Here is a 14307-nt window from a genome sequence, read left to right on the forward strand (position 1 = left end):
TACGAATAATATTTTTGAATTATAACAAAATAACTAAAATTACTATAATTTTAACTTTAAATTTCCATAAAAAAATGTTTTCTATATTTTTTAGATTTTTATTTAAATCTAAATAATAATTATTACAATAAGAGCTATATAGGTACTTATATGGGATCTTTTATTTTAACATTAAAAAAACTTAACAACTTAAAATATCATCAATTTAAATATTTTAAAAATGTCATTAAAACCATATCTCCAAAAATATTATCGTACATTTCAGTTATCAGTAGTATATTTAAGGTGTTATTAGTAATTGGGGTAATAAATTATTTTAGAGATTAGAACAAAGGAAAAAAAATAAATTGTGTATTGTTTTTATTTCTGTGATCGAAAACCTACATAAACACTAGTTTTTTTTTATATTAATTCTTTATTAGGCTGATGAGAAGTGAATTGTTCTGTAAATTCTTTGTAATATGATCCATCAGATTTTTTTTTTTTAGTTATATACGATATACCTAATTATAAGCATGCACTTCTAACGTCTTTGTGTAAGTGGTAGTTCTCTTGTATCGCAAACAATACTTTACGGTTTTTTTTTTTGTTTTTTTTACCTAAAAGCTTTGTTACTAAATGTAGGTATAACCTTAATTATTAATAGGATTATGACTATTAAGTAGTTTTTTTTTTTTGCTTAGTTGTGACCCTCTAATCAACTAAAGAAAGGATAAGTGATTTGTAGATTATGATAAGTTCAAATTTATATAACATAACCTAACCTATTGTATATTAATCTATATAATATAATAATAACTATATTATTTATCTTATCAAACGATCTTTGTTATAATTTAAAACGGATAACCGGAGATACTTGTAATTTATACCAAATATTTAGGTTCACATTTTTAGATTATGAACGGAGTGATGAATGTATTGATTTTACAATGACGTGTGTGTATTTTTTTTAATTTTCTGTCTGTCATCACGTTTTAGAGTAGTAAAAGTGCTTTGATTTTTGATTTCAGCTCCTCTTTGAAAAGGAAATTGAATCTAGTTGGTACTTTTGAAGGCAAAAGTAAAAAATTTCCAGTAGTTTTCAAAAACGTCAGGAAATACCCTGAAAAAGTAACGGTAAAACAGGAAGTTTTACACATAACCACTTTTTGATAAAATCGATTTTTTGATTTTGCTTTAACTCAAAAACGAATTATTGTAAATACTTGAAATCTTCAAAAAATGTTTATATTAGCGTTATATATTTACAATTAAAATTTCAAAATTTTAAGAATTTTTTTAACTATTCATTGATCATTGAAATTTTCGATTTTTCTAATTTTTTTTTCTTGATATTCCGATAAAAAAAATTTGGATTTCCAAAAAATCTTTAAAATTTTATACAATGTTTATTATAAGTTGTTCTTGTTGTAATAAAAAATAAATAAAATATCGTTAGTCACAATTTTTGTTTATAATCATTAAAAGTTCAAATGTTTACGAAATATGCCAAAATCGCGAAAATTTTCAAGGAATTTTGAAGTTAATAATTCATAAAATTGTTATGATTTATATCTAAGGTAAAATACCCAACACAATTAAGGTTCTCCATAATTTTTTCTTCAAATAAATGTAAAAAAAACTTCAGGGTCAATATAAAAAATTTTTTATGAGCGTATGAAATTTATTTTTTTACGAAATCAAGTAAAATAACGATATATTACAATTTAAATATAGGTAATAATATAATATATCCTATTAAGTACTAATTATCCTAGACTGTCAAATCATCTCCGTTCAGAATCGTTTTTCGTATACAATGATACCTGTCATTGAATTCAAATTTAACATATCCATTATAGTGACCTACTCTCCATCTCTACTATACATTGGAGCGATTACCCATTTTTCCATCTTTTTATTTTTTTAATAGTTATAAGTTATAATCTTTTTGAGCTATTTAGCTATTTATAGACAAATACAACTTGAAATTCAATGTTTTTTTCAAATGATACAATATTATTCGATAAATAAAAATCAGGAAACTTTACAAATAATAAGTACTTTGTAGTAAAACATTTATAAAATCTTCAATTTTAAATCTTAACATTGAAAATGTAATACCATATTCCTTATAAGTTTTTAAAAATCTTAAAACACATACAACCACAATTTTTGTTTTATAGATATTTGAAATCAAAATTTGGATAAATCACATATTTTAATGATGAATGACAATATTAATTATTGTATTATAATTCAAAATTATTATTCGTTGGGACTTAAAATTTTTATATGTATTATAAATTTAACTATATGCAATGATTTTTGATTTTTTTTAAATATTTAGATTCATATTGAAATATTATCTTTTTGTGCTATAAACCTATTTACACTATCTTACGTAAAGTAGTTTATTAACTCAAAAATTAATTACAATAATATAATATGGTATAATTAATATATATTTTAAATTATAATTATAAAATACCATCACTGTATTCTCATAGACAAACTAAGTTTATATGGCATTTCAGATCCCTTATTATTATGGTTTAGTTATCATCTAGCAAACAGATTTCATCGAGTAAAAATAAATGTAAATCCTCACTCCGGTATTGTTTGACATATTTATTCGTCATGGATATAAGTTCTTGCTTTGATTTCTATGACCATCAACTATTTTCTGATTATCTAAAGTTTTATTTTAATGTTTGCTGTTGTTAAATTACAAGAGGATCATAGTAAATTTAGCGTTTGGTGCATTAAAAATAACCTAAGATAAACACATAAAAATCTATCAAAATGTCGTTTTACCAGTATAAAAATAAATAAATTAAGTGTACGTTTCTTCTTGAAAGCATGAAAGGAAAATAGTAAGCAATGTTAGATAACTTGTGGTAATATTTCAAAATAACCTAATGCTCTCATTTCATATTAAGCAAGTAGGTACGCTCTAAAACCCTAAGAAACCTTGGTGGTTTTAATTAGGAATACAAAAGACTTCAAAGATGAGTTATGTCTCGATTTCAATTGTCAAGCCAATAGGTACTAGAATATTGTTCAATACTATAGAATCTGTAGCAAATAGGTTTAATTGAATCACTCGAACTTGTTCAGAGAAGATTCTTATGTTGTATTAGATACAGATGACAACGTATTTCTGAATAAATTGTCATTTACTCCAATATATTATACCAAATACCTGCATTTACTTTCGAATTATTCTTACTGTTAATGACCTAATTAATTCTAATTTAATTTTTTTTTTTTTTTATATCCATATTTTGTACTGTTATATTATTATATTTTATATAATAACGTTTAGACAAATAATATAATTAATATAATATTTTTGAGAAAAAATACTAATAGTAAAATAAAATTTAATAGCTATATCGAAAAACATAATATCTTAAAATAGGCTGACGTCTCCACTCAGAATCGTTTTTCGTTTACAATGATATATAATTGAATTTAAATTTAACACATCCATTACAGTGACCCATTCGACACCGAATGTATCCACTTGCCCACCTTTTTTTTTTACAAAATTCATCGTGTTTTGGAAGAAGCCTAATTCTGACGAACAGCTGGAAAGAACATTGAGTAATAGGTTGGTGAAATTGGATAGAAGTTTTAATTTGTGAGCCATTACAGTAGACATCGCAATCATCAGTGAAGAAAATGTATATAACAGGATTGTGTAGCTTTTTTTTCAAATATCATTTATGGCAACAAAAAAAAATACGTAAAACTGAGTTTATGCCTTTGAGGAGTCCATTTAATATTTTACTATTATTTCATTAATTTATATTTTGTTATTATTTATTTATATAATATATAGCTGAAGTTTATAACAGTCATATGTTTTAAATTTTCATTAATATTGTAATTTTATTTATGTAAAAAATCATGTAAACACTATTTTAACATTACTATTTATTTTAGATTCTGAACAGAGTGACGAATGTATTGATTTTACAATGATGTGTTTTTTTTTATTTTTTTTTTTTGTGTCCGTTATCACGTTTTGGAGTAGTAAAAGTGCTTCGATTTTTGACTTTAGCCCCTCTTTGAATAGGAAAATTCATCTAGTTGGTACTTTGGGGCGTCAAAAGTAAAAAATGTCCAGTAGTTTTCAAAAGCGTCGGGAAAAACCCTAAATAACGGAAAAACGGGAATTTTTACGCATAACCACTTTTCGACAAAATCGATTTTTTGATTTTGCTGTAACTCAAAAACGAATAATTGTAAATACTTGAAATTTTCACCAAATGTTTATATTGTAGTTATCTATTTGTGATTAAATTTTCAAAATATTTTGACCTTTTTTAAGCCACTTATAGATAATTGAAATTTTCGACTTTTCTAAGTTTTTTTTCTTAAAATGCCGATAAAAAAAATTTAGTTATCCAAAAAATCTTTAAAATTTTATAAAAGGTTTATTATAAGTTGTACTTATCGTAGTAAAAAAAAAAAAAAATCAAAAATCGTTAGTCTCAATTTTTGTTTATAAGCATTTAAAGTTTAAAAATTTACGAAATATATCAAAATCACGAAAATTTGCAAGGAATTTCGAAGTTGAAAATTCATAACATTTTTGTGATTTATACTTAAGGTTCAAAAATCCAATACAAGGTTATCCATAAGTTTTCCTTCAAGTAACTGTAAAAAAAAAATCCAGTGTCAATATAGAAAATATTTTATGAGCGTATGAAATTTAATTTTTTACGAAATCGCGTAAAATAACGATATATTACAACTTAAATAATATAATATATCCAACTAATTATCATTGGCTGACAAATCATCTTTGTTGAGAATCGTTTTTCGTATACAACGATATACACCCATTATAGTGACCAGTGACCTATTCTCCATCTCTACTATACAGTAGAGCGATACCCACTTTTTTAATTGATATTTTGATATTTTAATAAATGTAATTTACAAAAACATATTTTAAAGTAGTCGAAAAAATTTAAATGTTATCAAATGTTTATACTATTTTAAATTTCTACACTTATTTATTATACAACCTTACCATCCAAAACGTTTTTATCTCAAAGACTGCGGTAAAGATGTTTCTAGCAATTTTCCTGATCACATTTTTCCCGACACGTATTGTTTCCCATAATAATAACTACAATTGTTAGATATTCGCGAGCACATACACGCACACACACTATAACTTACGGTTGCATTTCGTTCAGTCATAATGGGATTTTTTTCCATATGGTGCTTCTAAATCTTCATTTTTTTCATACATATAATCGAGTTAATGTTATTGTATCGACCATAAATTCGCGTGGAGCAAAAGAGAGACCTCGGTAGCCGTATAAAGTTTTATTGGGTTATATTATTATTATTCCAAAGAAACGCAATTGCGTTTGCTGCGATTTCATTCTGCTCATAAAAATTCAAGATCCTTTGTGTGTATATAAATAAACTTATACGTATATAATATATATTTTATAATACATGCATTTATTATATTTTCCACGATAATATTTTTTTCTGATAATAATACTACTATAAGGACCATCAGGCTATAGACTATGTATTAATTTGAATATATATATATATATATATATACTTATTGTCTTTGTTTGTTCAATACGCGTAGTTTTTCATGTTTTTATTTAATGGAATTTAATCCATTGAGTAGTGAGATTAGAATACTAAACATAAAAAGTATTTTTAAAGCTATAAAATAAAAATATAAGTAAATATTTTTTTATATTTTTAAACTTCGTTAAAAGAAATACATAATAAATGTAATTTGATTATGTACATATTTGGAATGAGCAACTGTAAGTATATCGATTAAAAATCAGTTTAACATAATGATTTAAGGTAGTTAATTAGAGATTTAGGGAAATGTTGTGTCTGTAAATATAATATAAATATAACATATTATCACAATAGTCTTATTACTAAGTACAATTGTTAAATAATAGTAATAATTGACTATTATCACTGTTTTCAGTTAGTTCATAAGTTACTGGCTATTTATAATATATTAAATATATCAATGTTTAAATTAAGTTATATTCGGAATAATAAATATATTATATTTTAATATTAATACGATTATCGAATTGAAATGCTAATTATGACAAAATTTGTAATTTTGATATTTTGATACATTCTTTAACAGTTAGTTTGTATTTTTATAGAACAGTCAGCGATCAATAAATAGATAAACAAATAAATAAAGGTGGGATTTCACTTAATATTGTAAAAAAAAAAAATATAATTTTTGTTAATGTTTCAAATTGTATATTTTGTATATTATGAATAAAAAAAAAAAAGGTTTATTTATATAGTGTTCTTGCAACTAAATTAATTTAGTTTTATACAAAATATATCAAATGTACAGCTGACGATATAACAATTTTACTCAATATTCAGTTTGCACTTAATCATCATTGTTTTAGATACATTATACGACTGAGACCATGCCAACAGTATAATATATTTATACATTCTAAAATAAATAGTAATTATTGTGTACTCGATAACCGGGTGTATAGTAAACAAGAACTATTCTGAGAGGTTATACATATTTTAACATCAATACGAATAATATATAATATTCCTTTGAAACACTTCTACGGCACTACGGGTTTATTCAGTAGTATTTTCTGATATAATTATTAACCGCTAAAATAATAATTTTATATCTTTAACCATTTGACCCATTTACACTTTTTTGAATCAAATTTTGCATTTGAATATTATTCTTATGTTCATATAATTTTAGTTTTTAATAGAATATATTATTGGACTCCAAAGATACCCGCAGGGGTGCCGGGGAGGCCATAAATGTAATAAACTAAAAAAAAGTTAAAGCATCCACCGATTATTACTAAACCATTAAGAATTATAGAATAATACTGAGAATAGATAATATGAAACTCATAAATTGAAGTATGGAAGCAGGTACACATAATACTTGGAATCCGAAAGGACTCAAATATGTGGCGTTTAGGATAAAAAGGTAAAAAATATAATTAAAAATAAATTCACAAAAAAATATTTATATTCTACACGATGCATAAGCCATACTTAAAATTTGCGACTGTGTTATAAAGATTGTAGCACGGAAACCGAGACATTTTTCAGGGAATACTCCAAAAGGTAAACATGTTAATTTCTTCAGATTATGAGCCATCGCCGAACTAGTGTTCACTTCCTTTCTGATTAATTAACAAAACCATTTTTACTGCCAGAACTTTGTAGGGTACCTATGAATAGGATTTATTCATTCATTCGTCATACCAGTTTTTGTAGTTATATTATGGTATTCGTTAACGTGAATATGATGTTTGATCGTCAAAGATGTTTTGAACGAATTATGGTGAACCATAATATCACGTCTAGTAATTGGTTTAATTTTTGTCGAGTTGTACCACTACCTCGAGGGCAAAGGCATTCTAGATTAAACGAGTATTAATGCTGTACTTTAAACACTAAACAATAAATATACATACATAATAAATATTATATGTGCTATTACTGAACAGGTAATTATTACATATTGCAATACCTAAGTCTATTTTAACAAAAATATCTTGTAAATAAAGCGAATGTGTTCATATTATGTGTAAGTTTATTTACTATATTTATAGTGAATGCGAAATTATATAAACGGTTTAGCATTAAATTAAAAAGAAAAATCATATTGTTCGATTGCCATGATAAAAATATATGAGAATAAGTATTTGTTAGTATCGACTAAAGACCATCAAATTGTACGTCGTTAAAATTCGGATACGGCAATTTTAATATCGGAGATACTTTAGTGCACAATGTGATAAGAATATTTTTTTATTGACAGTTTTCAGTCTTGAAGTATTTTCTGCTTCAACAATATTATAAGGCGCCGTGGGTCATGTCCCTTGTCTACTCAACCACAACGTTTGGGTTCAAATCAAGTGCATACATATATATATATATATATATTCTATATAAATTATATTGATTGGATATAGGACCCAAGGGTGTTAGTCGGCGGTTCCATCGCGACTGCACTTGGCGACCGATATAATTAATTTCAGAGGGTTGAAGCGCGTCTGTACCGGAGACAGAAAGGCCAACTTCTTACGGGACACGACCGCTTTGAAAATAAATTCCCAGGCACGCTTAAAGCATGTTGATTTAGATGTACATTACGCGTACGTATAGTGTTTTTCTCGCCGCGTTAAAATAACACGACGATATGGTGGCTTTAAGATGAAACTAAAAATACGTTTTCGCACGCACATGCACACACACACACACACACGCATGCATGAACGCACTTTCTACATACATAGATATTGGTGAGTGTATGTGTGCATGTGTGCATACGGAAAATTCAACGTTCCTCGGGGCTGAAAGGTTTTCCGTGGGTAATTCGATGAGTATGACGAATGATACGCATACGTCGCTCGAAATCCATTTATTTCCCAACAGTTATTTCTTATGGTAATTTTTTATACTGGTGTGATACATTTTCAGTTTTTCATTAAACGCGTGTGATGGATCCGAAAGTCGTCGAGCTTCATTTTTATATTCACACCCATGTGCACCTTTTTTTTTTTTTTTTAAAAAAAAAGAACGTAAGTTAATACCTAGTTAATGTTAAATTGTGTCGATACGCGTAAAATACGATTGAAAAATAAATTTTTAGTAATACGATTGAAAACGCTCGATTTTTATTTTTTTCCAGCTTTTCCAAATTTAATAATTGTGGTTGACCGATAATAATTTTAACACGATATTGTGTTGATACTTATCGGACTTTTATCAGATTAACCGGATGATGTACTAGTAATTTAGATACCAGATACTACATATATTATATACCCTAATTCATTTGTTATTACTTATTTGTTATATATATTACATCATTTACATTTTCTTACGAATAATATAATATTATATTAGGTACATATTTTTTATAAGTTAATAATAATTATTAGGTATAATCAAGGACACTGTTTCAAATCTTTTTATTTATTAGATGACAGGTACCCATACATTTGTAAAAGATTATTATAATTATTAATTTATGACTTTTTTTAAGAATATTTATTTCATGATTATATTACTGGATCGTTTAATAGCCAAATACATTGTATGGCAACGTTGCACGTAAATCCGTCCTCAATTGTATAATTTTTGGGTTTTTTTTTTTTAGTCAGTGGTAAGTTCTTTGTTAATTTTAAGTAATCTTAATCATTCGGTAAATAAGATACAACGTTCTCAATCATTCGATAGTAGTCGATACGAAGAACAATAAAGAAATATTGTTGATAATACAAAATAATTTATATTTCACACAGCTAAATGTAACTAAAATCACAGTACCATATTCCTTAATTACGGTCACTACTCTGCAGTAGTACAATTATGTACGATAAAAAACAACTAGAACTATTTTGTTTGTAATAACATTACGCCATGAAACAGAAAAATCTAATTATGATTTTTAATATTATGTTAGGTTTCATATTAAAAAAAACTAGTAAAACTACAATAGCGTAAAAATAATTTTTTTTTTCTGACTTGTAAAATATAAATAATAATTTGATATTGATTTACTATTATTCGATAGAAAACATTAAACATTTTCAAAATAATAAAATAATATATCATACAAAAAAATCAATTTAATATACATCATATAAAATAACTATAGTAGGTATATTAAAACTGTGTAAGACTTTTTTTTTTTAACAGAAATTTACTTAAAGATGCCTTAGACCTAAATTTTTAATGTATATAAATGTAAACGATTTACTATACATTTTTATTTTACATTATCCTATCATCCTAGCACAATATATTTTATTATTTCACTACACTTGTAATTATTTAATATATATATTGATTACAGTATTGAACTGGTCAAAATAAAACCATGGAATCAGGGCCAATAAAACGCTGTCGTTATCTCTCTATCTGTCGTGGGTCACATATTCTTTTGAGTAGAAAGTGTCTCTATCCTTCGTTTCCGATAAATCACTAAGTTTAGGTTCCAAGTCAACTCTAGCTCTTAGCCACAAGGAAAGAAGGACTAAATAATTCTGAAATAAATCGTGGGTTAAGCGATTTTCTTCTTCGCGGGTGTTTTTTTCTTTTGTCTATTTTCAACGAATTGATATGCAAAGAGGTTTCCTTTTGTAAATAAGACCTTTTTAGCTTCAAAACGTATCCGACCGGCCGATATTAGAAACCTATGGCGTGCGAGAGGAAACGAGGAAACGAAATAAAACACTTTTTCGGTTATGCAAACCATTTTCGATTAATTCGTTTGTTTGACACATTTCCGGAGAGAACTAAACCATTCATAATATATTCTTCTTTTTCATTCTAATGAAAAATGTTACCCCAAATAAGAAGTATTCCAAGATAAAATGTATTGCAATTCGGAATTCTAGCTAACAATTATTTTCATTTACGTTTATCGAGTATTATTTGTACATCGGTTTATTATACAGGTACTTCAATTACTAAAATTTATTTTTATAAAAATTATAATTATAAAAACAGATAAATCTCTAATCAAATAAAAGTTATAAATATAATTTTCGTATGACATAATATTCAAATTTTTGATATAATATATTGTTTATTATGTAATCTAGATTAAACATTTTGTTACCACATGTTTCTTGTTGGATATTGTTTTAAAATCATCGTTATAATATACATGATAATTTAAATTTAATTAAATAATAATTTACTTTAATGGAATCTAGTATTAGGTTTTTTTTTTTTTAGAGTTCCCTGTGATACCTGTGAATCCTATCGACTCGATGATACGGCTACGCAAGGAGACAGATTCATATAAATTAAAGTTAAACACAATCAATAGACTTACCATTTAAACTGAAATGTAGGATAAAGAAGAGAGCAGTTTCAGCCATGAAATGCTGATTAAAATGGATTTCGAGTGCAATTATTGCAAGACGACCATTATAGTATTGCGCCTGGTATAGAGTTTGAGATCGGTATACGACCGTGTGATTAAGCGCTCTATAGTAAAAAAATAAATAAAAAAAGCTCCGTAAACGACCGAATGTACCATAAGTCGCTCAAACGTCGTAAAGGTATTTATACCGTCTCGAGAGAATTGGTCTCAAGTTGATACGAACATTTTGAAAACTATAGTACATTTAGTATGAACAGACTTTCGAGTTTCGAGAAATGATTTACTAAACTTAATATCTTAATATTCACACAAATCGTAAACGACATTTGAAATTTAAGCGACGTGGTGTTAGAAAACCCCGAACCCATCGGCCATCATATCTAGGACAGTTTAATTTTCAAAAGCAAAGTAAATTGTTAGGTAACTGTTTTGTAACTTAATCACTATAGTTTCACGATTTGATCAAACTTTACCTATGATAATTTCATGTTTATTACTTCCGATTTTTTTTATTCACAATAGGTATATAACGACTATATTACGAAAAATACATAGCAAAATAAATGTATTTTTTGACTTAAAGATGTATTCATTTTTCACCTCGTACTAAAATATATTGCATTTTTACAAGAAAATTTACATTTTATCTTCTATTTACTTCAAAAACACTATAAAAAATATGTTTAATGATACTATATTTTTTTATTATACTCAATTTCAGACATTATATTATACCGACCGTTTTAAATTATAAATTTGAATTTTAAATAAATCAAATTCGTTGTACATTCATATTTTAATAACATTAAATCATAGTACATCTTTTGAACCGTATTAAATATAAAACGAAAAACAGTGATATATTATTTTCGATAATCATAACTACATTATATGCTAACAATGTGAAACATTGCGTGCATTACAAACTTTAAAACATATATTATTAGATTCGTTTTTTATTTGAATAACTATAAATGGAAATTTTAGTTTATTTTTTTTTTGTTTGTTGATAAGTTTACTCGATTATTTACAATAAATATAAATGTATATATTCGTATTATATTTTGAAATCCTTTGAAATAATTCGGAGAAGATATTGAAAAAAATAAAAACCAATTATTTACTTTTTACTTTCAGGTAAAAATGTCAATTGTTTTGTAATCGACCCAAAGAGAAATTTTTTTCATTTTCACATAACAATTTAAAAGTAAGTTCGTCTATTCATAGTCGCGTGTCGTGAGGTGGCGTTTGTTTTTCGTACAGTTTCTTTTTCATTTATATTAATTTACTATACAAACAACTATAAAAGACGTTCTCGGGGGAAATTTGTAAAAATAACGAGCTAAAACTTTATTATTATTATTTTTTAAGAAAAAAATAACACATAATTCTTGTGACAACGATCGGCGGAGGCAGCAACAGTACAGTGACGGCGTGTCTCGCCCGTGGCGTCGGCGGTGTTCCGGTGGAACGGAAATGTGTAACGTGGTCTTATAAGTATTACACGCGCACACATAGCTTATATCCGTTTCAGCACAGGACACGAGATTTAAAAAAACGTAGAAAAAAAAAGATAGTGAAACACAAATGTACATTTGAACAAAATGTTCCACAGCGTCTCGTTAATATCCACCGGACATTTTTCAACCAGTTTACCGGTCCCCAAGTGGCCGATTTGTTCGGGCCGCCTTTTACTGCGTATTAAAGGTATATACGATCTGATGCTGTTTGCGTGGCATACAAGTGTGTGTACGACCTATGTATAATATACGGTTTTAGCGCACGAGTAACCGTCCACGCGACAGATCTCACGCCCGTTCGCGCGAGTCCGTTTGCACTTTCGTAGTTGTTGTCGGAGCCACACCGCCGACACCGTCACGAAGTGGGCTGGTGAAAAAGTTGTGCGCTCGTTTTAAAAGCGCTTGATCGATGAACTTTTTCTATTATAAACGATGAACGGTCAGCAAAACATGTTTGGTTGGGGGGGGGGCTACGTGTGTGTATGTGTCTGTGTCCAAACGAGTTTTAAACTGTTATTAAAACTCGCAGGGCACTTCCCAATGCGTTTTATTGAGCTTATAACGGGAAAACTTTCGGACGCACAACCGGAGAAAAGTAATCACCAGAGCGTGCACGTACACTACGATTTTCTACGTTTTTATTTCTACTCCGCGAAAAAAATAAATTATCCAAGACATTAATCGGTTCATCGGTGTCCGACGGTTTTTTACGTTGAGTATAATTATAATTATTACTTTTTATTTGTACTGACCTCTAAATTGTTGATGTACCAAGTGACATGTGCCATGGGAAATGTCATTTTGGCTGTACAGTTGGCTTCTAAGAATTCACCTATTGAGTAGATCTGCCGGAGTCCTTCTATCCTAGGACCATCCTCGGGATATGCTATACGAAATAAATTACGAAATAAATCAAATAATAACGACTCGTTCAATTAGTGATATTTATTTAAGTGGAAAGAAAATATAATATGACAAAAATAAATTATTCTGTGATACTTTATTGTAATTAGTTAATAATTTGATTTTTGTTTCAATAATGCATTTCCAGAGGGTGTACAATAATTCACTATTGATATTATTTTGTTTTCGTTTATATTATGAAAACAATGTTTACGGGTTTTGATATTTATATTTACAGTAAAATTATGTCAAAAATCAAACAAATATATTGTACGAGAATGTTTACATAAATTATTTATTTTGATTTAAATTATAATCAAATATTAAATGCGTTATAATAATATATTGTACATAGCATAATATGTATTATCGGTATTATCGCATATTAAATTATATCTGTTTAATTATATAGGTGAAAAAATCAATGCTAGAGTTGAAATTTGATTGCTGAATATTTTCACTGTACAGATATCGTCCTTATTATTATAACTATTTGCTTTAACAAGTGCATTTAAACATTGTTGCAGAATAAACTTACTTGAAGTGAGAATCGCAAAATTATTGTAGTTAATCAACAGAGCTATTGAGATTGAACAAATCTAGTGGATGTATACAGAGAAAATATTTAGAAAAAAATAATGTTTGATAGCTAATGCGTAATACACTTTGACATATAATTACAGATATAGGCACAGTTAATGGAGAAAATGTGGTGTAAATAAAATCAGTTATTGCAAGAACCGGATTGCACAAAGTGATTCCCTAAGGTTCCTTTAACGATAACTTACTATAGGTATCAGTAAAATCGCATAAATAGCTTAGCACACTATTGTCAGCCATAATATAGTAACATAATACAAAGAAGATAATCGTTGAAACATTTATACTCCAAAAAATATTATGAGCATATTAAAGTAGAATACCAGTATAAAAAGTCAAAAATAAAAATACAATTTTTCTAAAAACACTAATTGT

At 27.1% G+C, this 14307-nt stretch overlaps 1 protein-coding gene across 1 annotated transcript in view; it reads right to left on the minus strand.

The window, feature by feature from the left end:
- LOC132929107 (uncharacterized) overlaps window positions 1-14307 on the minus strand; it is a 147088-nt gene that overhangs the window by 25671 nt on the left and 107110 nt on the right. The window contains exon 4 of the mRNA XM_060994217.1: window positions 13182-13315. Coding sequence (XP_060850200.1) covers window positions 13182-13315 — 134 coding nt within the window. The remainder of the gene's footprint in view (window positions 1-13181; window positions 13316-14307) is intronic.

Source organism: Rhopalosiphum padi, chromosome 1, assembly GCF_020882245.1.
Source record: "Rhopalosiphum padi isolate XX-2018 chromosome 1, ASM2088224v1, whole genome shotgun sequence".
Lineage (NCBI taxonomy): Eukaryota > Metazoa > Arthropoda > Insecta > Hemiptera > Aphididae > Rhopalosiphum > Rhopalosiphum padi.